This window comes from Oreochromis aureus, linkage group 1 (genome assembly GCF_013358895.1).
Source record: "Oreochromis aureus strain Israel breed Guangdong linkage group 1, ZZ_aureus, whole genome shotgun sequence".
In the NCBI taxonomy this organism is placed as follows: domain Eukaryota; kingdom Metazoa; phylum Chordata; class Actinopteri; order Cichliformes; family Cichlidae; genus Oreochromis; species Oreochromis aureus.
In genome coordinates this window covers 20,737,946-20,765,897 of record NC_052942.1, presented here as the reverse complement: position 1 = coordinate 20,765,897, position 27,952 = coordinate 20,737,946, and the positions used below count along the sequence as shown (strand labels likewise).

At 40.1% G+C, this 27,952-nt stretch overlaps 1 protein-coding gene across 8 annotated transcripts in view; it reads right to left on the bottom strand.

Annotated features, from left to right (window-relative positions):
- Window positions 1-21,366, bottom strand: part of plekha7b (pleckstrin homology domain containing, family A member 7b) — an 82,086-nt gene extending 60,720 nt beyond the window's left edge. For 2 of the 8 annotated variants that reach the window (XM_039610248.1, XM_039610257.1), the window contains exons 1-3: window positions 21,100-21,366; window positions 20,911-20,987; window positions 20,752-20,809 (exon numbers count right to left, since the gene is read on the bottom strand). In XM_039610248.1, the coding sequence (XP_039466182.1) occupies window positions 20,752-20,809; window positions 20,911-20,987; window positions 21,100-21,251 (287 nt within the window). In that variant the 5' untranslated portion in view covers window positions 21,252-21,366. Of the gene's footprint in view, window positions 1-4,355; window positions 4,740-8,116; window positions 8,274-20,751; window positions 20,810-20,910; window positions 20,988-21,099 lie in introns of those variants that run through there. The other 6 variants (XM_039610271.1, XM_039610272.1, XM_039610267.1 and 3 more) reach the window with 5 other exon arrangements.
- Between the last annotated feature and the right edge of the window lie 6,586 nt (window positions 21,367-27,952).

Here is a 27,952-nt window from a genome sequence, read left to right as displayed (position 1 = left end):
CTGAGCACACACAGAGTGACAAACTGCATATGTTCATGCACAGATTATCTCTCTGATCTCTAAACCCCATAATCCCACAACATCAAAAACTGAATCAACAAAAAGATAACAGATAAACACACTGTGAACAAGACACCATGTATCAGATACAAAAATTCCAGTTCATAATTTGCAAATATTAAAACAAAAAAACACTATATCTAAATCTTTTCACAAATAACAACATTCCTTCTATTCAATTTACAGTATGCCAGGCTAGACAATATAAGAATAAACTGCAGTAATTAATAGAGTTGGTGACTGCCGTATTAAACTGATAGATAAATAATGTGGGCATTTAGGTGGCGATACTGTGGCTAAACTGCACAGACTTGAAACTGACACAGCAGTTTGTTCTGTCTTCTGGGTGAATGTTTTACTTCAGAAGAGCTGGCAGAAAACCTTCTCATTACACAAAACACCGGCCCTCCTTTATTCCCCCTGAGCGTAAAACACCTTCCATAACCCTTTATACGCTGTTTCTTGTCTCGCTGCCACTTTGATGCAAGTGGAACAAATCTTCCTTCATTTGAAACTAAATGGTAGAGATGCTATCAGTGCATTGGAAAAAAGAAATGCAATTGTTATCAGTCCCTGCATATCACCCTCTCCACCTTTCAGCAGGCTCAGAAGATGCTCCTCTTTTATTGTAACCTGTGACAAACAGAGGACAGCATTGCAGGTTCTCACAGGCCTTAAGAGGTGCATATAAAACATCTCATGGAAAACATCTTACTAGCCAACAGAGCTTTGTAACGTGCGCTATCTAGTAGTATGATGATAGATCTAACTGAACTGCACACGACACATCCAAAAGACTCAAGCTACCACTGAATAGGATAATAGCTAACTAATAGCTGACAGAGGAGACCACTTAACAGTGATATAACTATTATAGTGTAACTGAAAACGATATTAGCAGTTCAGGGAGTTTCACATATATATATCTATATATATATAGATATATATATATGTGTGTGCGTGTGTGTATGTGTGTGTGTTTGTGTTTTGCTTTTTCACATTGGTTGCCCTTCCTAACACAGTCCCCAAGGGATTTGTGTCTTCTCCTGGAATTTAAAACTATCATAATAAATTAATATAATAATAAACAGGAAAGACCCAATCCAACCCTCAATGTACTATATATCCTCAACTAGCATGTCCTCCTGTGCCTTCAGTTCACCATATGCATTTTACAATGCAGTGAAACAAAGCAGATGTAGCTGTATCTTATTGTAGCCTTAAGGCTTACATTATCTGAACCAGGGTAATCCCCGTTTTCCACATTTCGTGAAAGCCATGTCACTTGCCAGTGCTTTTGTCCAAAAGCAGAGAAGCAGATAAACAGCCACTGGATTCTCTAACAATCGGATTCAGCTAACCCTCATGCTGTGAAACATGTCTAAATCCCTTACACAATTGTGTCAGAGACTTTATTATATCATGCAGCCACTAAATACCCTCTACTTAACCCTAACCAGCACACGTGCACACACACACACAGATATACGAATCATCCCGATGAAATGTATTTTATGTAAATGTCTTCACTTCATTTACATTTAGTGACAGTTTTCAAAAAGTGATTATGTTGGTAAGATTTTGCTGCAGAGAATCCAAGGCCTGAGGGCGTCCAAGTTTGTATAGCACAGCACTTTCTTTCTTTTCTTTAAACCACACTAGGCTTATCTTTACCATTGAATGTGTACAGTGTATCTAAAATAACAAGGACATTTCTGAAATCTCATCAAGGATGGCGAATGCTTTCTTCTGTCACATTCTTTCCTTCGCGGGACTGAGTCGGCTCTTTCTGTGTGAGGGTGTCTGTGTGCTGGGAGCTACCTGTGCCCAGATTGCCTGAGGCTTAGAGAAATCTCTCCTGCAGTTCTCATTACAGAATCTGAGAAGACACACAACCCAGAGTACAGGCAGCCAATGAACAGACTCCCAATGGGGATTTATATTACAGTGATACACGTGGTTAAGACAAAAAGCGGCTACTCCACGACTGCAGTGCTCCGTGGCAATGAACAACACCCAGGCACCACACACAAAGGCCCCTGCAGTCCAGAAACCACACAACATCAACTAGAATGTGTCCAGGCTTCATGTCTGCTGCACACATAGCTATTTTTTTCCTGGTATTCCCTTGCTGAGACCAGAAGAGCAGCACAGTGATGACATTAAATCCTTCATCACTAGGCCGCATGATTGCACATCAAATGTTTAGAATTATTATTTGTTTCCAAAAGTATTTTCTTTAACAAAAAACATGTAATAACGTATTGCATCCATCCCTCTTGGCTGCCAAAGCATGCATGCTATCACAGTTCAACATGGAAATTAAACTGATGGATTAAATTAATTAGGTGAGGGTCCACTTGGCTGGCAGAGGGTAAATGAAGGCTATTTTTAGCCCTCTGTATCCTGTGTGTGAGGAAAGCTTGCTGTGACTTAGTAGGTTTATTAAGGCAGGGAAGGTAGGCCACATCTGGTGCACAGCTCGAAAACTCTTACCAGCCAGCAGGATGGAGAATTTACTAGAACAGTCTCTTCCCTGGAATCTCTATCCCACTCACAGCGGCTCGGCTAAATAACAGTTTGGGGGATTTAAAAGGTCACGATCTTAATACACTGAGAAGACCCTCCCTTTTCAAATGCTTTAACCTTCTGTTAAGTATCACCATTATAGTCTATTCTTAGAAATAGTACGTCTCCCTGGAAATGTGCAGTGGGGCGGGGGTCACCTCCTTTCTCTAATGTTCTGTCCCCTGTATTCAAAGGTATTCTATCCACTGCACCTATTTTTGGTGTTTCATTTTTCAGCCTGAAGTGCCCCAGCCATTCAATCAAAGACATGACCTCTATGTCAGATAAGCATACAAATGAAGCACTATGGCTTTTGGCCACATTCCACTCTGTGGCCGAGGACTGAAGCAGGAAGGATGAGCTGTGCTGGGTGTGACTGGGCTGTAGTCAGTGTTACTGGAAGTGTTTTGGTGAACTAAACATTGAGTCAGATGTTCAACACTAGAAGGTGAGCATTAGCTAATCCATTAAAACCAGACAACCGCACAGTACTGGAAAAAACTCACCAGAGTCTCATTAATGCTATTTCAACATGTGCTATGCTGTAAATGTAGCATACTGCAATTAAAAGACTATTGATTCAAAGATGATCCAAGCCGTCACGCTCTGCTATTTGCTGATCTTAGAAGAAATTTTGCAGTGTGGTGTTTACTGCCTCTGTGGCAGAGAGCACTGCGGGGGGTCTGGCCGATGCAGAAGCATATGTAGGAATGATAAACAGGCTAAGTAACCTTATCGCTTCAGCTAACATAAAGACCCTGACAGAATGGCAATAAGCTTGATGTAGTTTGCGCAGATCAATAAATGGATGGTTTCCATGTCACATCCCATTTAAAAGTGGCATTAACCACACCAATAAACCAAAGAGCAGCTTCAAAATTGCCGGCTTCAAGCTGCTCTTTGGCTTTTCATACACCCGAAAATGCGACCACTCGTAAATCCCTGGGCTTCGAGCTGTGTTAATGTAAAACTGTCTGTCTACAGCAGCATGCATACTATATGCTGCTGTATGAATTACATATATGATCCATTTTGAACATTTATACTAATGTAACCATTTAGTCTTTTGTTTAAGGCAACAGCGCCCACGGCATGTAGTTTATAAAGTGTAACATACGAGATTTGAGGTGTGTAAGAAGCGTGTAACATATAGCAGGTGTGCTGTTTGTCTGCATATGTAAAGGGCTCTAACAAGGGCGCACTCCCATGTAAACATTCTTTTACAAGCCTGGCTCACTCTGAACTCAGGACTGCATTAAACCCCTGCAATAGTCTAACCTATAGAGAGATCTACATTAAAGTATACAAGCCCAAGGGATCGCAGTTCTGCTGACATCAACACAGCAATCAGTGACCTGTGATCATGAGGCACTGCAGTGAGCATCTCTCCCTCTCTCTCTTTCCCTCTCTGTCTCTTCACCCCCGTAAAGACTGATCCAGTTCACACAGGTACACACACCCTCCAAAAGCAATCAGTAGGTTTATAAAGGCATAAAAAGCCAGATGCCTTGTTGGCAGCAAAAAGAGATAGCAGACACTTTTCAGCATGCATCTGAAATCTGCCTGCCTGCATGTAGACTTTCTACAAACACTTAACAACATGCAATCTAAAGCATTTTATTTCCTGCCTGCTGAAAAGCCTTAGCACACACACACACACAGCTCCTGACAAGCTACGCAGCAATACCGTCCCATATATGTGCTAAGAGAGGGGCTGGGATACACACCTGTGAGTCGCCCCATACACTGGCTGCCTCTTGTAGGAGACGTGTGAGGTTGATTGTCCTGGCTGGCCCAGCATGTTAGCTGCAGGTCTGTGATTTGCTGTGCTGTGCTCGTCTCAGTGGTGCCTGTGTGTGTGTACTTCTCTCAGCTGGTAGTGCCGCTGTTGCTGACGTCCTCTGCTGAGCCCCGTGGCGTCAGTTCATTCAAAACATCCTCCTTCCCGCCTTTGCTGCTTAGGTGAAACTAAAAATATATGCAATCACCGAAGTGCCCCCGGTTTTTGAGTGATACCCGTGTGATTGGTATTATCGAGGCCAATCAACCTCACCAATAAATCTTTTAAGAGGTCCCAAAGCACAAACTAACACCACAGGTACAAAGAATAAGCCATAACAATATAATCATAATCTCTTCCCTCTTTCCCTCCCATTAATGGTACTCTTTTCTTCCTCAGCTCTCCTCCTTCTCTCTTCTAATATATGCGTTCCTCAGCAGAGCTCTGTCGCCAGAGCACTTCCCTGAACTGGATGCTCTCTTTGCTCCATTCTCTCTGCAGTCATGCAGCCAATACACAGCATAGAAGGGGGGAGTTAAGGAGGAAGGAAGGGAGGGAGGATGGATGGATGAGGAATTAAAGTAAGAAAAAGAGATGAGGGCGTGAGGAAAAGTGAGAGAATGGGTAGCAGCATCCAAAATGCTGCAGTGAGAGTACTAACTGGGACCAGAGAAAAACTCCTACATTAGCTTCACTTCACAGGCTCTCTGTAAAATCCAGGAATGATTTTAAAATCCATCTCCTGACATACAAAGTCCTGAACGATCACATCCTATCACTTCTAAAAGAGGATCTATTATGCTCTTTCTTACTTTCTCTAATAGATATATTGTTTCAGTCGTGGTTGCTCATATGAAACATGGCCAAAGTTTCAAAGCTGCAGTCAGTCAGTGTGCAAGGGCCCCGACTCCACACTCCTCTAAATGCTTTGTTTCAGACAGTTTTTTCTACTCTTGAATCTGTTACTTTCAGTGACACTATGTCCTTATTAAAATCATTTCAGGTGCACAGAACCACACCTCGGGAGGAGCAGCCAACCTGGAAAAGACGAGCTTAAAGGCACTTGTTTTAGAAAGGATAATAAAAGGGGCTGCACCAGCGCCCAGTATAAGACAGAAAAGGATTGTTTACGACTGTGAAACATGCAAAGCTGTTCTAGCAGAGTTCTAAAATAAATATATCTTAAATATCCAAAAATATCAAAGTAAGTGTTTTAGCAAGTACAATGAGAGCTAAAGCATCCAGATATCAGGCCCCTCTCGTGTGGGACAAGCTCTCAGTGTGGGTTTGGGAGGCAGACCCCCCCTCCTTTTGTACTTTTAAGATTAGGCTTAGTTTTTTTTCCTTTTTTATAAACTCTTAGTTATGCTGCAATAGGCTCAAGCAGATGGAGGTTCTACCATGATGCACTAAGCACCGCTCCTCTTTTTCCTCTCACTTTTACTCCCCCGTGCTACTGCTGCATGTCATATGTGTTTTCCTGTTTGTTGTTCGTCATCACTTTATGATCTTTTCTTTCCACTGGCTTAAAACAGATGGCTGCCCCTCCCAATCATTTGATTGCTAAATTTGGAATACTTGAAATTCTTACAATATGAAGAGCACTGCGATTACTTTTGTTGTGATTTAAGGCTATACTATTAAAACTGAACTGAGCTGAAGTAAGTACTAGAAATATACTGTATACTATGTTGTAAACGATTATTCTGCAAGATAGTATGATGGAAAAGTTTATTACATGAAAAGGCGATGACTACAGTTTATACTCTCTATATTCCCATGTTACCAGTTACTACAAATTATCTTCCAGTGATGTTTTTCTTTTGCAAACATGACCTCAGTCCTTCTGCATATGCACCACAGGACAATACTGTCCAACATGATGAATTTAAACACCAAGAAAAGACAAAAGGCGAACATTTTGCATAGCGGAGACATCAGATAACATGAGAAAGTGAAGACTATAAACCAAAGAGACTGACGACTACGTCATGCTACAAATGCCTTCAATTAGCTATTAAAGCAGTTAGGCTTTAAGTGAAAATTAAGCTGATGGCACCTGAGCACACAAGTACACACATGAACATGTAGTCGATGTGTCCTGCCGCTGCTGCCCTCATTCCCTTAGTTTCACCCTCTGCTGCTCTTTCTCATCCATCTCCACACTGCTTCACATCTCATTAGCATACCACAGGAGTCAGAGGCATGGCGCTGCAAGTAAAGACTTGAACACTGTGGCGATAATACCAGTCTGTCAGATGTCTGGATCCGACCACCACCAAACACCAACGGAATTGTGTCCTAGCCGCCTCTTTCAACATATTCATGTATCGCACTGCACAGTTTTTAAGGTAATTAAATAATTGCGTGGACTAACGCCAACATACAAATCATATCAGATGTAAAACAGCTTCTTCTTCCTATAAATATAATGGCTGTTGTCAGTACTACTAGGTATGAAGTGACAAAAGGCTACTTGTACACCCTCAGCAGGACTGATATCAAACATAGCACATCAAGCATACGAGGCCAGATACACACAAAAATGAGATCACACCTTAAAAACAGACACAGCGTTCATTCAAACTGTAAAATGACTGTCGCTCAATCACTAAAAGTGAATGAGCTACAACTGTAGAAACGGGGTAAGTGTACTTTTTAAGTTGCTGCTTTTGACTGATCTGGTCCCTGATTGTTAGCGTAGCATTTAGCCATGTCTTTTGCCCTTTTAATTATCTCTGTCTCACCTCTACATTCACTTTAACTTTCTGTTATGTCGGGCAGCTGTAGAGATGCAGGCAGACACTGCAAGCTTTACAGAGGGGTGGGGGTGAGGGGGTGGGGATAATGAATGTACACATACACATACATCTGTGGGTGACTCACCAACACACCACCATCACACTGCTAAGATCAGTCTGCTGAGGCGCATCTGATATGTGATTTCTAAAGTTCTGTGAACACCCCAAGCTAACGGGGGAACCCCCCAGAGCTCCCCAACATTAAGTCTGCCACTGTCTGTAATAAATTAACTATTATGCAGATTTCTCATTCTAAATGAAACCGTCCAATAGAATGCATAAGTAATATTCACCCACCAGAATTAAATATTAATACATTGAAAGGGCAATCACTGCATTGCATTATGCACTACCAGAAATTAGCATTGTTTTCTTGATAGTACACTTTGCTTTTAATAATTTCCTACTTAGAGATTTTAAATGCAGACATTTTATTTGTAACACAGTATTTTACCAATGTGATATTACTGCCTGATTTACAGGAGGTGACAGGTCAGAATACTCAGAAACTCGCTGCACAAGCAGTAGCGCTTCAAAAAGTGTGAAACTACTGAAATTAATCTATAATAGGAATCGATTTACATGCAAAGAAGAGAACGCAGATCTGTGGAGGGTACTTGAGCACTTAGATAAGTAATAAAATTACAAAGAGAACAAAGCAATGAAACATTTTAATGCTTGCAATAAAAAGCTTCATCAATATGATGAAGTGAACAACAGACAGAACAACGCATTTCTTCAAAAGTTGAAACTGTTTGTAAAACAGGTCATTCTATTTTTGTCCCAAGACAAAAAAAGACCCTATGTTGGACATTACAGTCACCAAGTATATAACAGACTAATCTACATACTCCTGGCTTGTTTCTAAAAACTATGAAATCCTATATCTGCACATGTTGCTACTCACCAGTTTAGTGATCAGACGTAATGCAGTGAGTCTACTTAAAAAGCCTCAGATGTCCACATCTGTCCTGATTCTGAAGATAACCAATAGGGAGTGTCCCTTTCTGCTCTCTTAACATATGAAAACTGAGCTTGTTAAAGTGTATGCTAGTGGGTGTGCTAGAAAGTAGACAAAGAGGGGTGTCAGATAGGAGCATAACTGCTGTTTCAGCCCTCTCTCTCTCTCTACTCTTGATCAATCGGTAACACTGGCGGCCCTTGCAGAATATAGCTCTACTTATGCTCACTGGGGAATAATAAAATAACACTTTGCTGCTTAGTGTCGATGCAGAAGTTGGTGATGAGAAAAAGAGATGGACCTGGCCTGATACAAAACTCTAAAGGTGCCACTCTTTTTGATTATCACAGATGAATAGTTATCACCTCTTTGTGGTGTCCAGCAAAGTGCTGACCTTGGTCTCTGACTGCAACCAGAGCTTTCCGTCTCACCCAGAGTCCTCTTTATCAGATCAGATCCCAGTCCGCCTGGGGGAGAGAGGGATGGATGGAGAGCAAACCTGAGTGGCTGGCGCAGGCTGCTGCAGTGCCAGTTCAATAATCCACAGACAGACATATAGATAAGAGCAGAGGGCTGAATAAAGGTGGTCAAACCTGAGGGTAGGTCAATCCATACCACGTCGATATCCATACACTGCTTTTATCCCGGCTACCGTGTAACAAATTAAGGTTTTTAATTTACTGTATCTGATCCATCCGGTTAGCAAACAGGAAACCACAACACAACAAAAAAAGGTTTGAATTAACAGACTCTCAAATAGCTCAGAGAGACGGGACATTCTGACATTTAGCTATACATTACAGGACAAATACACGAGAGGGGTAATCACACTGTGAGATGAATTGTGAATTATTATATCTCGTTAAAAAACAAAACAAGCTTGTAACTCAAGCTTGAGTTAGATGCTGTCATAGGATGAAACCACAATAAAAAAATATACCTGATTCAACACTTTATGTATAATCTCCGCTATCTGACCTTGTCACTGGCAGAGATGAAAAACCCCCCACTAAACTGTCAATAAGTGTCTTGTTGAAGTGTACAAAGATGCAACAGCAGTATCTAGTGGCTACGTCCAGAACAGCACCATGGTTCTCCTGCTAGTGCTTCAGCAGGTCTCATTGATCCGATGACAGTTGAGAGCCGGTGCACCATCGCAGAGACTGCAGTTTAAAAAATATGAATAAATTGCTTAAAATTAGCACTTTTTTATCACTATATAACTTAAACACAATAATTAGAGGTTTTAATTAATCAATCAAAGATTTATAATAGAAAAAAGAAGCGCAGAGGAAAGGCTCATGAATACAAAATTAGCCATGCATCTCTGGCATCTCTGCACTGAGGCAAATTAAATTGGATCGGTTTGCAAGAAATCACACAGCTGTGTGGTCAATGTGCTCGATAAATGCTGCAGTGAGAGAAATTGCTCAAACCCTCACATCTGCTCTCAGTAGCAGTGGTCGGTCCAGTCTTTTCATTTCTTTTCCACACTCAATATTCCATTAATGGAAACAGCAATATTCAATCAAGTAATCCACAATAAGCAACATTTTCTCACAGCTCATACACTCAATCTGCTGCTAACATAAGCTTATTGAAGTGTTTGGTTTTTCAGCCTTCACGTGATATTCCTTTTGGAATATATCAGCAGTAAAGCACCCTGCATGATTAGACATTTCTAGAAACATATCTGCAGAGAGATAGAGCATGTAGGATGTAGGATCATGTGCATTGTAGGATGCACTGTAGCAATTAATAAGCAATTTTATAATAACGTTTCTCTCCACTTGGGTTAGCACAACAAGCTGCCAATGTTTGACATATATAGCCTTCACATTCACCACTTTTTAGCACACAGCTGTGTTAAATACTAAGCAGAAACTGAGAAACATAAGCACTCATTGGCAGAGTTTCTGATATTCACTCGGCTGACAGCTCAGCCAGCTTCACTTTGCCCACTGGTCACAAACTTTTTCCTGTTTGTCTTTTTGTACCAGGCAGGTTTGTCCTAACCTGCAGCTTTGTTTGCTTGTTTTTTTGTTTTGTTTTTTGAAGATAGAACAGAAAAGTGCAGAAAAAGCAAGAAAACTGTTAATACACCTAATAAAGAATACTCTGTGTGGCTGTATTCATTTAAGCAAGAGCTAAAGCTCTTTTATGTTAAATTATAAGCCACTGCGAATATTTATAATACTATAATTAATAACATATATTCATTCATCCTTTTAACTGCTAATCCAGTTCAGGTGGGTTGGATAAGGGGCATATCACAGCTGACAACTGGAAAGAGGTGGAGTACAGCCTTGACAGGTCACCAATCCATCACAGGGCTAACACAGAGAGACAGACCATTCATATTCACACTTAGTTTAGACTTACAAGTTAGCCTAACATTAAGAGCTTTAGACTGCAGGAGGAAACCTACAGAGTCACATGTAGACCATGCAAACATTACAAAGAAAGCCTAGCAGTCCAGTTCAATTCAAATAAACTGCTCTTGTGGCTTGTTTGTGGGAGTTTTAGCACAAGCTATGTTGCAGATTCAGAGTATGTTATAAATGCAGTTAGTTGGAAAATTAAAAGATTTTTTACTCAGCTTATAAACTTTTACTTTACCGGACACATAATCACTGAAAGTCAGTGGCTTTCCTGTATTTGTGGCAACACAGGAGCACTTGCTCACATTTAATCTTTATACTGCTTATCACTTTAAAGCAAACTCTGGGTAAAATACAAAGTATTGCACAAACAAAATGTAAGTTTTCTTTCGTTTCTTTTCCCATGTTACGGAACATCCATCATTTCCTTTGTGCTAACTAATCACTTCTCCTGTCACCCGTCTGGTGAGATGAGGACACGGTGGGACCTGCTTCTCTCTGCAGTGGCTCCAGTCACACTCGGGCTCTGACAGAATGCGGCAGAAAGAACTGTCATCTGAATTTAATCAGAGAGAGGGTATACAAACTGCTTTTCCTCCAGAGAGGCAGCTGAAATTACTACGGTCCAGAGCCTCTTTCTTTAATAAGTTGAAAAGAGTTGTAAATGATAGCTGACAAAAATGCTGCATGTTTCAATTTCTGTCACATCTTCCTGCATGCTAGTTAAAGTCAAAGACGGCATGCTTTACTACAATCATAGTAATGTAGTGACATGAAAACACTAATCAGGCACAGAGATACAATTCAAGGCTAAAGAAAGTATTACCTTGCCTCAGCCTGCCTCTCCTTCTCCTCCAAATTGGAGAGCTCCAGCTCTGCAACCACCTTTGTTTCATGATCAGCCCCGTCAGTCTCGTGCCTGAGGGGCAGACAACTGCAACAGCAGGTCCCCATCCCAGCTCGGGCATCTCCCCTGCCCTGTTTCTGCTCTGACTCCTGCTGCTCCAGCTCTGACTTCTCAACCTGCTCAAGTCATCTAGACAGGGAATGACTCATTCTACATAATGTACATCATCAACCAGCGCACACCTCAGGCCTGCAGTCCAAACAAGGCCTGATGGACAGCTTCCTCTGTATTCTGCAGAACAAAAGCCTACTGTACCAGACACTAAATCTGCTCTTTGTTTTCATCATCTTTATTCTGTCTCCATCCCTATTTGTAGGCCCAGGCAATACTGAGCATTATTTATTTTTTAACTGCCACAAACCCTGTAATAAGTCATTGTGGACATGATGTTGACAATACAGCCCTTTTTTAGAAAATCACTCTGACCTCAAATAAAAGTCCTGGCTGCCTCACAAGTAAGTCGTGAAGATGGATGCAGAAACATAAGAGCTTTAGACGTGATCTACTGATAATAACAACAGTCGACATAAATAACCCAGCAAAAGTGAAAGCACCTGCTATCTCACCAGCAGCACATTTGCAAATCCTTGGCCAAGAGTCCAAATATCAATTTCACTGTCCGTGCATTTGCAGCTAAGATGACATTATCAGGTGCACTACTGCCTTTCTCACAGATTAATGATTCATGCTTCTAAGCAAGTTTATCATATTGTTTGTGTGTCTGTGTTGTTCATGTAGTTTGCATGTGTGTGAGAGTGAGATTCAAACAAGAAAAAAAAGAAATCCAATAAGATCTTTGGCAGACTGGCAAAAGAGCAATACATCATATTGCTGTTTCCAGTACCCTGCAATGCGTTAAGCCTGTTGGGTGTGTTTTTTTAATTCCAAGAATACCACAAAAGGGCTGTTAAAAAAAAAAAAACAGACATCTATAGGTTACAAAATAACCCAAAATCATTTGGTGAAGTCACACAAAAACGACTAGCCTCAGCAAGCTCTATTGTGCAAAACACAGACCAACATGAAATTTACCTCAACATGAAAAATGAAATAATTAAAAACTCAACTCATCACAAGCCTCAGAATAGAAGGTATTTGAAACAGAAGTCGACTATGAATCCCTCGTTCTGGGGTTGGAACGTGAACTGTCTGCCATCCCTACCACAATATTGTTAATGAATTATTCTAGGTCTCAACTGACCCCCTGCAAGGCCGAGTATCACATTTTTGGAGTGTTGTCTTAAACTACTGCTGAGTTAGTTAATGTATTTCATGAGCCTGTTGTTACTTTTCACTATTTTAACACATATAAAAAAGGACTGAAAAAGAAAGAGAACTAAAAAAGTTCCCCCTCTCTCTTTCTCGCCACACCAGTGGCAATATATCTGTATCCTGAAGAGGTGCAACACAGCTGTTCTGACACTGAAACACCACATATTACCCCACATATACCGCCACATACCCCACATTGTGAGTTGACAGTGCTTTTTTAAAACCCATCATTTTGTATAGCTTTGGAGTAAACCACTATTTTTCCCCATAGTCACAATATCACCATAATTTAAACAAGCAAACATTTGCTTTTTTTAGTTATATAATCCCAGTTAAAACATTTCTGGACAGCCGTACAGCACAAGTGGTGTAGCTGTGTGAGATAAGTACAACAATCTTCGAGTTTAATTAAAATGAGTTTGCAAAAGCTAAGCTACCAGTGAAACTATGGAAGCCAAGCTGCAATAAGAATGTCTAAACGTCGCATACTGTTTCAGAATTAGCCAGATTAATCAGTGAGTACATATAAAATTAATTATGTTGATGCTTCAGTAAACTTTTTTAATATATTCCCGAGTCAGTAGTGTAGTAAAAGACAAAGCCAATCTGGCAGAGCAGTTCCTTCTATATGTTGTTTTACTCCCTATCACAAACATATGTGTTTTGTTTCAGCTATAATTTAAAATTTTCAAAATGTTTAAGAAAATTGCTTTACCATCTAATGCTTGAGAAGATATATGTGTGGTAACTTGATGCACTCATGTCAGAATCCCTGCTTCGTGGTTAGTGCTGTACAGTACAAGAATAAACAGTTAACAAATGCGCTTAAGCTACATTAAAAGTGATGCTATCAGATTCTGAAGACACAGAGTATGGTTCCTGCAGCAGTCTGTAGAGCCTAATGGATGCAGTTTAACAAACACAGCTGGCACAGGTGGACAAGAAAAAAACACTGCAAATGAAACATGTGGAGCAGAGCCGATCGACCTTCACCGATGCTTTGTTGAAACAAAACTTGTGCACTGATCCCCGTATGTTTCTTCGTGACCTCCCACGGCACTAAAAACTTTCAAATCATGTACTTTTTACAACTACAACCCGCAGAAACACAAGGTCGTTCAACTATAGTTGGTCTTACCGACGTCAATAGACGACTTTGGTGAGGGTTAACATCCAAGGATAACATCTGACATCACTTAATCTGAGAGTTGACCATTTCTGACAGGATGAAAGGTTTGATCAGGTCACTCGAGACTTCCTGCTTCTTTGCCTCACTGAGAAACAAAGAAACTGGACTAGCTTCCTGCCTCAGGGCCCAGGAACACCAGTTGGGAAAACAATTTTTTTTAAAGCGATACCTGTCAGAGACTAGTTGTCTCATACAGGGTCCTGTACAGAGACACATACTAAGTTTTACTTGACTTTAAAGCTTTAAAACTTAATGCCAGGAACCAAAAGTATAATACTTCAAGTTTTTTTCTTTTTTTCCCCTTTGGCAGAAGATAAATTAACCCTTACAGTTAATTTAACTTACACGTTAGAAAAGCTTTGGAAAGGAAAAGCTTGTTTATCGCCCCTTTGACCTTGTTTGTTCCATCTATTTTGGCAATCATGTTGTGGCCTCAGCAGTGAGGCCTGGATTTGATGTGTTAGCAGAAAAAAGAAAGCTTCAGCTTCATTAAGACAGGGTTATGATAAAGGCCTGTAGGGACATTAAACTTCTGTGTTTTCCATTTCCTGTTTTAAAAAAAACTGCTTCAAAACATCTCATGGCTAATTAACTCACAGTACTGATCAAAAACGTCAGCTATTTAAAAAAAATGCAAGCACAAACTAAAATCATAACAAGCTGTGGGACAAAAGCAAGATAAATATTCATCAGAAATCTCAGGCAACGATGAAATATTGACGGAACTTTCTGAAAGGCAACTAAATTTGAGAAAGAAGCTGAGTGAGCCTTTTTCTGGTGTAAAAGCTAAGAGAGATTCAGTGTGGATTTCAAACACTTTCGCCTGGACTGCCCCGCAGCATTGTTAACCCGTTCAACAATGTAAACTGTGTCCTCAACAGGACGCCATTGTACCTCGGCGTGGTAATTTTCTCCCTGGGGGAGCTATAGAATTGCACTTTTCTTATTCTCAGTGAGTGCCAGTGAAGTGGTCGAAAGTGAACCTTAGTGTACTCAGTTTCCCCAGTTTTTGTAAGTAATGAGATAATAATACACAGTGTTTACTAATCACTAGTAATATTATAATTTATGTTATGTCATGAGTTTGTGTAATGAAAAAAAAAGTTATTGTATGTCAAAGCCACTGGCATATCAACTCTCAGATCTGAGTGTCATTTGGCATCAGTCCCTGATGTATCATGCAACAGTGAGACAGGGCTACTATAATAATGATGATAATACTAATAAGAAGAAGAAGAAGAAGAAAAGAAGAAACTTTCTTTATATACTTGCATCTTTAAAAAACAGAGCTTATAAAATGCTTCGACTGAAGTGAAAAGGCAGCATACTCGAAGGGTAGAGTTAAACAGGAAGCCTAGACAAAAGGACCTCTGAAAACACGTGTATACAACAAAGAGAATAAAAGACATAATTAAATAAATGAAAGACTAGAGGCAGGCAATTAGCATGAAAACTAAAACCAAAAGATAAAAGAAATCACATGTAACAGAACCACTTAAAAGAAAATCTGGAAAACTGAGTTTTAAGAAGTAATTCTGTGAGCCTGATTTCATCTGGCTCGTCATTTGTAAACCAAGGAGACCTGACTGTCAAAGCATAGTCATGGTTAAGTTGTCATATTTGACGCCAAACCACATTTTTCCTAAATCTAACAAAGCAAGCAGACCTAAACAATCAAACAGCCTTTTTAACAAAGGATAAGTTAAAAAAGTCATCACGTGCAGATCTTTGAACTATTCCCAAAATTAGATCTAAGTGTGCTGAGGGTGCTTCTTTGGAACAAGCTGCCCGCTGACCTGAGGTCAGTTATAACTGTGTCTGCAGAAAGTTTGGCATACTTTAATGTAGTTTGTTCCAGAAGCAAACTCAAAACCTTTCCATTCTCACAGGCTTACACGTAATTATTGTGTGTGTATATGAGACACAAATTCCCTTTGGGGTTTGCTTAGGAAGGGCATTTGGTTGAATACCACCACCACTCTATCTGCCTCCTTATAGACAGAGTATAAACATCTATAAAGAGTGGATGGAAGGGTATGGGTCTGACAGGGCTCCAGGTGTACTGAATTGCCCTCAATATAATGACATGAAGGTGTGAGAGGCTTTTTTTCGTTTTTGTTTTTTCAGAATATCGTGTCTTTTATGTCTTGTTGAAAAAATATTGAATTGTCCACAGGGTGAGCAACTGCGACTCAAGACATGAGTGCATATGCTGGCACAAATCTTCAGAGTAAAGACTGAGTGGGAGCCGGGTATTCAGGACTTCACAGTAAGGGTCGTTGGCCTAGTGAGCCCAGAGCAGTCCAGATAAGCCCACACTTCTCTTCATGCCAGATAGCCAATATTTATACCTGGTATGTGCGGCGCCACTCTCCGATGGCACCTAGAGTGATCCGAGATTATTGTTTTAAGCACATAGACACACAGCGGTTCAGTGACCGTGACATTGTAAAGGTGGAACTGTAAAACAAAACTAACAATTATTAAAAATTGTTACCTTTTTCCCAAAATTGTCTTACTTTCCTTTTTACTTAGATTAATCTACACCCGTCAGACTAAAGACACAGACCTCTTTCATCTGTAACATTATGTTCAGGGATTGAAGCGGGTTGATTTTGGAAGATGGTTTCAAAATTGGGTCACTCCCTGGGAGATTTGCTGGAAGTATGACAGCCTGACGAACTCTATTTCAATCTGCTGCCACACATGACAACAGTCTCACCCATTAGCTTGGACAATTTTATCCTTTCCACAGTTCAGCCTCAAAATAATGTGAGTGTTTCAGAAGTGCTGTGAGTAAAATTTCCCTAATGAAACTATACTTAATTTGTACAACATGTGAGCCTAAGTAAATCATTCTCAGATCAGCTGAGAAAATCTGAAAACGTTACACTTTTGGAAACTTGAACATAACATCAGTAACCATTAACCAGGTAGTTAAGGGCTGCAGGCTGCACAGCTTACCAGCAGTGAGGTGTAAGTAAACGTGAGTTTTGCAATAGCCATGGTGTTAGAACAATCCCTTCTTTGTACTTCAAGTCAGCTAAGTTCCACTATCAACACACACCAAATCCACTGACTGTTGTCAGGGCAGCACCATGTGGACTTCAGTGCAGAGGGGTTTTTTTGTTGTTTGTGGGAGGGGGGGCTTGCACACTTCCTGGAAAGCTCAGGGATACGAAAAGCGGGGCATTATATCAAAAAGACATGCCAACAGTCCAACTCATAAAGTTTCTCAAAAAAGCTGATGTTAAAGTGAGATTTATTCATTAAACACACACACACACACACACACACACACACACACACACACACACACACACACACACACACACACACACACACACACAGGAATCTCAATTTCTACACAGACTATAAAACCAAATCATTACTAATGGTTACCCCTGTGGGATAAATAAAACACTGTAAATGTTAAGCTGCTGTCAACTAAAAACTAATACATAATCATTTTAATGGTCTGAAACAGACACAGTCCGAGTAATCGAGCCCATTACATTGTTTATAGAGCGTCTGAGTTGAAGCCATCGTCACTGTCATTAGTGTTTCAGCTTTGCCAAGTAAAGTTGTAATAATTAACCCGGCTTGTGAGTGCTAGAATCTGCAAAATCTGAGGGCTCTTCTCTTGATAAGGTCACTGTCCAATTTCACAGTTTACCAAAATTTGATTGGTTCTTCATTTGCCCATGTTTAACATGATGAAATCTAATAAATAGCAGTGTTAACACAGCTTGAAAAATTACACATTTAGTTTCGCTTCGTTTGTTTTTTCTTTTTCTTTTTTGTCTGACTAAGAGGACAAAGTTTACTATGTTGGCTGTTACTGTACTGCTATCCATCTGCTGCAGTGCTAACGGTGGGGTGGCGAGAGTAAATCTGCCTATGTGCATCTCTGCTGACAGCAGAAGAGACAAAGAAGGAGCGAAAAATGAAATAATGAATAATTAGTTCATGCATTACTACCTCTAGGCTGGAGTATTGTAAATCGTCATTATTATCAGATTGTCCAAAAAAAGACTAGAAATAGAGAGCATATTTCTCCCATACTGCCTTCTCCTCTCATACAAGGTCTTGAGTAATCAGTCCCTGTTTTATCTTAAAGACCTCATAGTACCCTATCACCCCAATAGAGCACTTCACCCTCAGACTGTGGGCTTACTTGTGGTTTTAAAAGTAAAATGGGAGGCAGAGCCTTCAGCTTTCAGGTCCCTCTTCTGTGGTGCCAGCTCCCAGTTTAGATTCAGGAGACAGACACCGTCTACTTATAAAATTAGGCTTAAAACTTTCCTTTTTGGTAAAGCATAGAGTTAGGGCTGGATCAGGTGACCCTGAATCCTCCCTTAGATACCCTGAAATAGGCCGTGGCTGGTGTGGGTGTTTAATCATTAGTCATTACTAATGTCATTACACTTCCAAAGTGTGTTTTTTTGTCCTGCCTTCCTCCCCTCACCCTTCCTACATTCAGTTTTTCAGACATCATCTGTATGATTTAAATAATAAATTAATTAAAATGGACTGTTTGGTTAGGTTTAGGCATTAAGAACACACTCCACACTCCACTCCACGATTTGACATCTGTGGAGCAGCTAAAAACTAATCAGAATTTTTAAAATGCACTTCGGTAACTTTTTGTTTTCTATATTCCAGCATTTACTGAACAATCATTATCACATATTTTAGAAAAACTGATCTCTAAACAGATAAAATTACATTTGAATGCTAACTCTTTCATTCCAATGGAACTACAAGTTGTTTACTCAAAAAAATAAATTAAAGAAGCTATGGTGGAGCCTTTGAGCTGAAGAAAGTCATCATGAGGTTCGAATTACCAAATTATCCAAGTTTTTTTTAATGCAATCTAACAAAGCAGATTAGATGACAGAGATCAACAAATAGTGATCGTCATAAGTTCTGTTGGGACACATATATACAACAGCTATTGGGCACCAATAGCTGTTGTAAACCAAGCACACCTACCAACAACAGCCTCTAGCAGTGCCACCACACCTCAGAAACTGCACAGGAACGGCTTTAGGAACGCAAGAGCATAAGGCAATGACATAACCCCCAAAATTAACGATCCTAATCAAATTGAGCATGCAAGTGATGCAGTAGTGCAAGCCCAGTCCACACAAACCACAAGACCTTGAAGGTACCCCAGAAGTTAAAGGGCAAACATTGTGTACTATCACTAGCTGATAGATTTTTTTTGCATCAATTTCTTTTCATTTACATGGAAAAATGTCAGCTGGTGCTCTTAACAAGCTGAATGGTACCAGACAACAGTGCTGGTGAGTTCCGTTCCACCGCAAGAACCCGCAAGAAAATAAGGTCTCCAAAACAAAGAAACTAAAGCAAAACAGGATCCTTCCACCAAGCCAAACGGGCAACAAGTAGAAGAGTGATTTCACAGCCTTGACATTTAGGATGCCATATATCACACAGCCTCACTGCTGTATTGTTCTCACTTCTTACAGAGAAAAAGTGAGCGAATGAGGGGAAAAACAAAGACCTTTATTCTGTACATAATATGTGTCAGCAACAACAAATTTGTTAGCTGGAACCACTTAAAGGCCTTTTTAAAAGCATCTTTGGATACAGAAAAAGTAAAAGAAGGAAATAATTTGTGTGCTTTGATATGTGTGACTATTGCAACATCTCGGATGCACAAATTTATACTAAAATCTGAATATAAAGGTCATTGATACAAAGTGTCCACATTGTTAAGACAGAGCTGCTAACTGGTATCTGCAGAGTACTATATGTCATTGAGTAACAACCAGCCTGATGCTTAGACCGCACCTATGAGGATGTAAAATTCTCCATATAGCCATTGCATCTGCATCAACTGGGGCGAATTAAAAGGGCAATGGGATAACATGTCTGGGTAGGAGGTGGGATTTGTAACAATGAGCTACATCAATGCAGATGTCTCCAGGCTATGTCGTAGTAGGCTTTAATGTTAGCCCGACTTATCTGATTGATTTGGGCATTTCCGGGTTGCTCTCCTGTACTGGTTCCCATCATAGTAACTGTCTGATATACACTGACAGCCGCAGACCAGCATCCAATAACCCACTGCATAATATAATCTACAGTAAATGCAACAGTAGCTCTAGATACTCAAAATAACGTGTCTCTCGGTTGCCTTCCACTGAAGCCAGATTTTATCCAGAATCCTCCTGCTTTAACGTGAAAATCTGAGAAAAAGCGGGGAAAAAACTTCAGAGTGCTGCATGTGACTTTGAAAATTCTGTCCTTTCTGCTTCAATAATGCAATCATGCCATACATCTCTGTCACCACATGGTCACACCCCTCTCCTCCAACCTTTACAGTCTTTCTCTCTCCCTCTCTCTCTCATTCACATCTGCACATACACACACTTACACACACCAAGTCTGCACACCTATCGGAGTGAGTAGAGGTCCTGCATGGTGGATGTGAGGAGAATTTTAATAGCCTTTCTTCCTGTCCTGCTAGGCTCTGTCACTTTCCCTTCACAATGCAGGCAGAGATAATTGGTTTCACCTATCTAATGGGACCCCAGTGAGTTAATCCATATGTTGGTGTGTGCTTTCCCTGTCATCTACATACAGCTCTCAGATAAATCAGTGTGTTTACAATACAGCCTTTAATGTAGTTTGGTTGTTATAGTGCATCAGACGTGTTAGAGCAGCAGAGAGGAGGAGGAAAGCATTCCACATAGAGCACTTTAATACCGATCAACTCAACCAGCCTGCATGGGTTGATTTTTTTTTTTTTTCCTTTTCTCTACACGACCAAACAAGGCAACAATGCACAAAAGCCACTCACTTGATGAAGTAACTGGCTCCTTCTTCCGTGAAGCCCTCTTCCCAGCCTCTTGGTAAATCTATAACACGAGCAAGAACACATTGAGCGACCCGCTGCACACTGCAGCAAAAGCAAAGTATCCTGCTGGTATCCTGCAAAATCAGATAATTTGTGGCGTACCTGAACGTATCATGTGTCCAGAGTTAACAGGTTCGCCAGTGCGCGGATGTAGCCAAGTAGTGCTTTGAGTTTTATCACTGCAAGAAAGACACCTGTTACTGAACGCTAATAAAACAACGGGAGGGAGAAAAAAAATCCCTTCACATCGCCTCGTAAAGTACTCAGAGCAGAACAAGTAAAACGGCTCACTTAATGAAGAAGACTCGACCATCTCGACAAACTCCATACGACCAGTAGTCAGGTAGGGTGTCCCGTCCGAGAGGTGCCGCCATGATCTCTCGACTCCAGCTCGGCTCGTCCCCCCTCTCCCTCTCCGCAGACTTTTTCCAGGGAGCCCACATAATACCGCCGCTAGGGCTGCATAGTTTTTAAAGGGGACGAATACCAAACAGAGCAACAGACGACCTCCCCTGCAAGACTCCCTTTTGTTGAGCAACCGGGTGCTCATAAGTGGCGGTCTGGCAAATGATTAAAAACGCAGCCGGTCCTTGCATAAGAAAATAATAAACTAAGTTATAAAGCCTAACCAAAAAAGTGCAAGCACGAGATAGTGGGTGAGCTAGAAATGAACCGGATAAAAGCTTTGCCGCTGGGGAATGGGGACTTTTCAAGGCTGGTGATTGAAATGATTTCAGTTTTTGGTGGCCCAGTTGTGAAAGTAGTTGTACTAGAATTCACACATGAAAGCAAAACGTGCACGCTTTCAAAGAATTGTGGGTGTATGTTAAATAAAGCTGAGACAAATCATCCTGCTTAACTGATCCTTGTTTTAGAGAAATGCAATGAGAGAAACATGGGTGCAAAGGGTTTCATCTGAATATTGGTGGTGGGGGCTCTGTGTTCCCCATCAAGGAAATGTAGTATCACATATTCCATTTAGTCTTTCTTTTTATGCACCACTTTTTATGGTTTAGTTAATTAAGTATTACTGTGTTATCCTCTAGATCAGGGGTGTGCAATGAATTTTCCCAATGGGCCAAATGAGAAACTGGGACTGTTGTGGAGGGCCACACCGATAAGCATATAAAGGAATAAAATCAATATGGACATTTGATTTGTTTTTAATTACATCTTTGGTTTTATTTTGTCTGTGTTTTATTATGTTTTAACCTTTCTAAATCCACCTTTACATTATCTTGTCTCTTCTTATTGCAGCCCCTAAGTCAGATAAGTGGTAGAAAATGGATGGATGAGTGGATGGCTGAATTGAGTTCAGCTTATTGGCATGGCCCTCCATAACAGTCCCAGTTTCCCGTGTGACCCCTTGGGAAAATCAATTGCCCACCCCTGATATAACGGATAACACAAAAATCAGACAGCAGATAACAGCAGTGGGGTTTTTGGGCATTCCTTCTGTTATTTTCAGATAATTGTTCTCAATTTTTTTTAAATTTAATATTATCTCTGCATTGTCAACATGATTGACTCTTCTATCCTCCTTTTTGTTTGCTTAGTCCAGATTAAAGTGTAAGGAGTTGACAATTCTGCCTGATGTCAGACTACTAAAAACAGCATGGACAGCCAGCATGACCTAGACGATCGTGGCAAATTAGCAACAATCTATATAAACTTGAAAAAAACAAACAGCTAACAACTTAATTAGTTTGCAGACTGGAAAAAGAAGTTCCTAATAACTTCCTACGCCTTTCCCTTTTCTAGTATATCTGCTCTGCCTGTGCACGTGCACAGTGCCACAAGAGAAACTACAGCTGCTGACTGAGTTTACATGTGTGTTGGGGCATGGATAATTATGTTTACCACAAAACATTTGATGTTTTTATGAACTTATAATTAAAATTTTTGCAGTTAAAAAAAAGCGTTCATCACAGAGTGTTACTCAAGTATGGGTTTTCCTTTTCTACATGAGTTTTGCTCTGTGCAGAACACAAATGCATGTGCTGTCTGAAGGGGGAAAGTATCCCTAAACAGTTTCTAATCTGCTTTTTTGATATAGAGCTGCTTTGGTGACATAGGTGATAAAAGTATCAGTCGGTGGCCATGAGATATTTTTGCATGGCCAGCAGTTATCAGCTTACAGGCACAGGATCAATAACCTGAGGCCACGAGTTAATAAGGAGTGGGAATGAGTTAAGTTGTGAGATATTATTGGATGGCCACAAGATGGGGCATGTTTACTTTGCACACTGATTGAGCTACAACAAACTAGATTTAAATAATCCTATTTTACCCTACAATATTGATTTTAGTTGTTACCAGGCAATCCTAGCATATCGTTCTATCAGAAGACAGGCTAGGGAATGAGTTAGCCAGGCTAGCCTCCATAAAGCTCCTTAGTTTGACACACAGTGTAGCCTATGCACTTCAATAAGGATGTGCTGCGTTACAGAGACAGCTGAGACAACAAGTTATTGTTCATCTGACCACTCATTACTAACAGGTGGCCAAGCAATAATATTTTTCCCACCATCAATCCCACCTAGATTATTAATAGTTTGGGAAAAATGCAGCAAAATAAGAGGGAAAAGCTGACCACAAGCAAGGGGAAAAAAATAAATAACTAAAAGATTTTCAGGGCTAGGTGCTCTGGGGCTTGTCTAAATTGTCAGCTTAAAAAACTGTCCAGCGTGTGAGTCATGAAGTAAACGTTTGAAAATGCCACGAGTCTTCTGTAAGGCTGTTTTAAAAAAAGCTGGACCAACGTCACCAGTTTGGACTAATAGAAATTTCATATAAATAAACATTGCAATAACCCCTCTTTTTTAAATGTTCTTAAAACAATCTTTACAATGAACGATAAAAAATAATACAAATGTAGATGAAGTTGTCTATTGATTCAGGTCTCTTGCCAAAAAAACTCCTTTTCATTAATATAGGATAACAAGAAGACAATCAAATGACTCCTGCTGAAATTTTATAGAAACTGTCTTTTCCCTTTTATGAAAGAATGACCCTGGAAGTACCACATAAAAACTACACAAAGTGACATAAGAGTAAGCACAGATAAATGCTTACATTTTGATATTTTTCTTCCAAGGGAAAACAAAGGACTCGGGTAGTGAAACGTGAGGATATAAATGTGTGCTGAGAACTGACATGTCCGCAGGTCAGGTTGAATCTATGTCCCTGCGTTAATTGTACTGGAAGCTTTAGGTGATGTTTGTCAGCCTCGCATCACCTTCACTGGCACTGCAGTCAAGCTTTAAGGACAGAAAGCCTTTCTGACCATGACACATTACAATAATGCTTACACTGCATCAAACAGACCTGCCCAATTTACCGCCGCTGCTCATAAATTTTCACTGGGCAGGCAATGTTCAAAGTCACAGTGGTGTTGGCACAGGAGCTATTTTGCTGACCAAAAGACAACAAGACAAGCAGCACGGTTTCATCTCATCATCCCAAGCTCTCTTATACTAATGTATCATCATTATTATGACCCTCATTGCGTAATACCATGTGCTTTAACTGGTTCTGACTCACTTTGGGGAGGTTTTGTTGTTCCCCAGTGGTTCAAGGCACAGCTTTTTAAAGATAGTGGAGGATAAAATTTTCTCAAAAGCTTTGCCTTTATCAGCCGTGCAGAAGCTGTTTCACTGAAAATCTCCCAAATTCTTACCTACATGAAAGAAAAGTAAAACTAAATGTGGTCATAAACTATTTCTAATCTGTAGGATTTCTGATCATATATGATGTAATAATCTAATTATTGACTAAATAAGATCTACTGCCATGGAACCATTTCAGTGAAAGAATTGGTATTAGTATTTTTCACAAATGTACACTTAGATAATACAGTAAAAAAGTTTTGAGCTTCCTTCCTTTTTTATATTTTGCTACCAAAATGAAAAAAAAAATAGGTGCAGCAATATATTGAAACATGTGCAAACATCAAATTTTAATTCAGTATAAATGTCAAAAAAAGAGTTTGTGCAATTCTGACTGGCTTGAAAGTCTATGTATGGCTACCATAATTTTTACAACATAGCCTGAACTCTCTTAGGCAACTTCTCTTAAAATTTCTGTAAGTAGTCTTGGTGGAAAGTTCTCCAGGCTTCCTGAAGGACATTCAAGGCCCTTCTTTGGATGTTTTGTGTGTTGCAGACACTTTTCAGGTGGTATTCCTATGTGGATGAAAATCTGATGGCACTTTTTTCATAATTCCAAGAACTTTGACAAAATCTCCCACACCACTGGCCGAAATATAGTGCCAAACCATAGTATAACCTCCACTGTCTTTTACAAATGGCTGTGGATAGTCGCTACTCGACCTCCATGCTAACCTCATCCATACGTATTGATGAGGATTTGAACCATTTCAAATTTTGATTCATTACTCCATAAGACTTGTTGCCAACCCAGTTTTTGTTTAATTTGGCATACCTCGGCATTTTCTCCCTGTTTCCCTTCCTTAAGAATGGCGTATTGACAGCCATCCTTCTACTGCTAGTAACAAAGTGCCTAAATATACAATTTAAAGTTGGCTATAGGTCATTCATAGGTCAGTTTCATTGTGCTTAACAAACAAAATAAACATTCCTCTGAAAATGGTCAGGTAGAAGGACTGAAAATGAGTTTAAAAGCAAATTAAGTCCAAAGAAAAAAAATTGAAAGACCACTTTAGAAAAGGTACAAGAAACAAACAAAATGTGTGAATGATGAAATTTACTATTATATCTGTTATGATATTATAACATTACAACCCAGTTAAAGCTCACTGCAAATAAAAATGTGATGCATTTTGGAACTTTCCTCTGTACTGTACAAAGGTCAGGCAGACACCAGCAACTGAAAGAAATAAAACAGTGTCTATATTAATCATTAATACCACCAAATATTACATTTAAACTTGGCATCATTTGATTCAACTTGTTGTGCATTCCTCAACCAGTCTGCACAATCAGGTACAGAGTGCTGAAAAACCATACGCACTGCAGCGTAATCATCTCGTAGCCAAACTCAATTGCTGTTATTTGACCTTGCTATGATTTATTATCATCCCCACTATGTAGACATCCATCTATACATGCTAATTTACACAAACAAATACACACTTAGTTGCTGCGCAGACCAGCGCAGCTCTGCAGTATGTTCTCTGCTGCTACTGCTGCTGAATCCTGCCTCTTGCCTGCCAGAGGCTCACAATGCAGCAAGGTGACTCAATGTTATTGTCTTCTCCTCAGAGAGCCTCCTCCCGCTGAATCACTTACTTAAGCTCGCTAAAGGTGCTGAGCTGAAAATGAAATAAAGATTCTCTTGTTCTGACTTCCAGCTCTTCAGTGAGGAATCATTTGGATCTTAATCTAGTTGGCAGAAGCCCTCATAGGAAATCAATAGCATCTTTTCTGAAATGCTTTTTTTAAAATACACCTTCATGTCAGAGTAAGGTATATAAATGAGTGTGTACAGGTTCCTAAATTATTAACACTCTCTGTAGGGTAATATTTAGACAGTAGCCTTCTTTTCATTATGCAGCACATTTTATGATATAGTGGCTGATTAAAAAGAAATGCTGATCTTCCCATCCACTCTAGTGTTCTTTCACTATCAATTCCAGTTATGATCTATGACATTGAATAATTGCCTTCCAACTCAGTGAACTATTACACTGTCATCTAAAGAGTAGGGATGTTATATTTAGTCATAACCTCACTTATCCAGATAGAAATTTGATTCATTGTCTTGCTGGAGCTGCCAAAGCTCCAAAGTCTTCATTGTATTTTTATTCTGTCATCCATAATTTCAGTAGAAAGCTAATGTTTTTACAGTTTGCAGGCAGCAGATCTAAGTCTTTTTCTAGTCCTGGTCCAATCAGCTGTTGAAGATGTAGCATGAAAAAGGAGAACAGAGTTTAAATAATTCCTTTGTAATTAGGCTTTCATATATGCTGATTCGCAGGTAATTAAACCACAGCAGCAGGGATCGATGCTAACAAGGTGCACAATGTCACGGCTGATGTTAATGTTATTTGCCTTTAAGCATATTTGACCAGTTAAGCTAAACACTCAGTACTTTTACTAAAGTCAAAATGATGGCAATAATCGACACAGCCAGCACATAGCAACAGCGCCCTCTTCTGGAGTTATGGTCTTTCAATACAGATGGCTGAATCTACACCAACCAGGACTAAGTTTGAGATTTGCTACAGACCGTCTTGCGGTGGGACTGCAGTAGCTGTGAATTTTCACATCCACTAGGGAAAATATTATATGTTTATAACACCGGAGTTACACATAGATTAAACGACTGTGTGACAAGAGTGTAAAATTGGAAGGGCAACTTGCTTTTTCTGCTGCTTCGAGCACCCTTTTCTTTTTGCCCCAATGTTTAAAACATGACCTTCATTTATATCCCAGGTACACACCTGTAAAATGTTGTGGGTCTCTAATGAACAGTTGCAGTGTCAAAAAATTGATCAAATCTTTACAGACACACAGAACGAAGGACAGACACACAAAAGGGAATGAGTAGCAGTCATTTATTCATGGCTACTCAGCCTCTAAGATGATGAGTACAGTTTGATCTTCTATAAGCACACATACACACACACACACACAAAAAAAGTTTCATGTAAGATCTTCCCATGAGGCCAGTGAACAGGACCGGGGGTAAGAGGTGAACTTGGTCCCATTAATTCAGTGGTTCCCAAAGTGTGGGGCCCGCCCCCTAGGGGGGGCGCAGAGCTATTGCAGGGGGGGCGCGGCATGAAAAGGGAAAAAAAACAAAAACAAAAACAAGGCTTGGACACTGCTAGCACGGGGCGCCCACACAAACGCAAAGCAGGAGATGAAGCATTGCTGAATATGTTTCCAAACCAACTTCATTCTAAGCCAAAGACTAGAAAATAAGGTGAAGCATATCTTCCCTTTGGTTTCACCTGCACAAGTGCTGAGGTAGGTCTCCCTGCAGAATTAGTTTTCCCTGCGTCGGGAGCACGCGCTGGGCTCTCCAAATCACGGACAAACAGTATCCCACAGCTGTTTATGTTTTTGAACCCATTTTGCAGAGGGTTTTTTTGAAAAATGTATTGATAGCAATGTTGAACATTATTACACAGGAAAAAAAAAAACAACTACATGTAAAA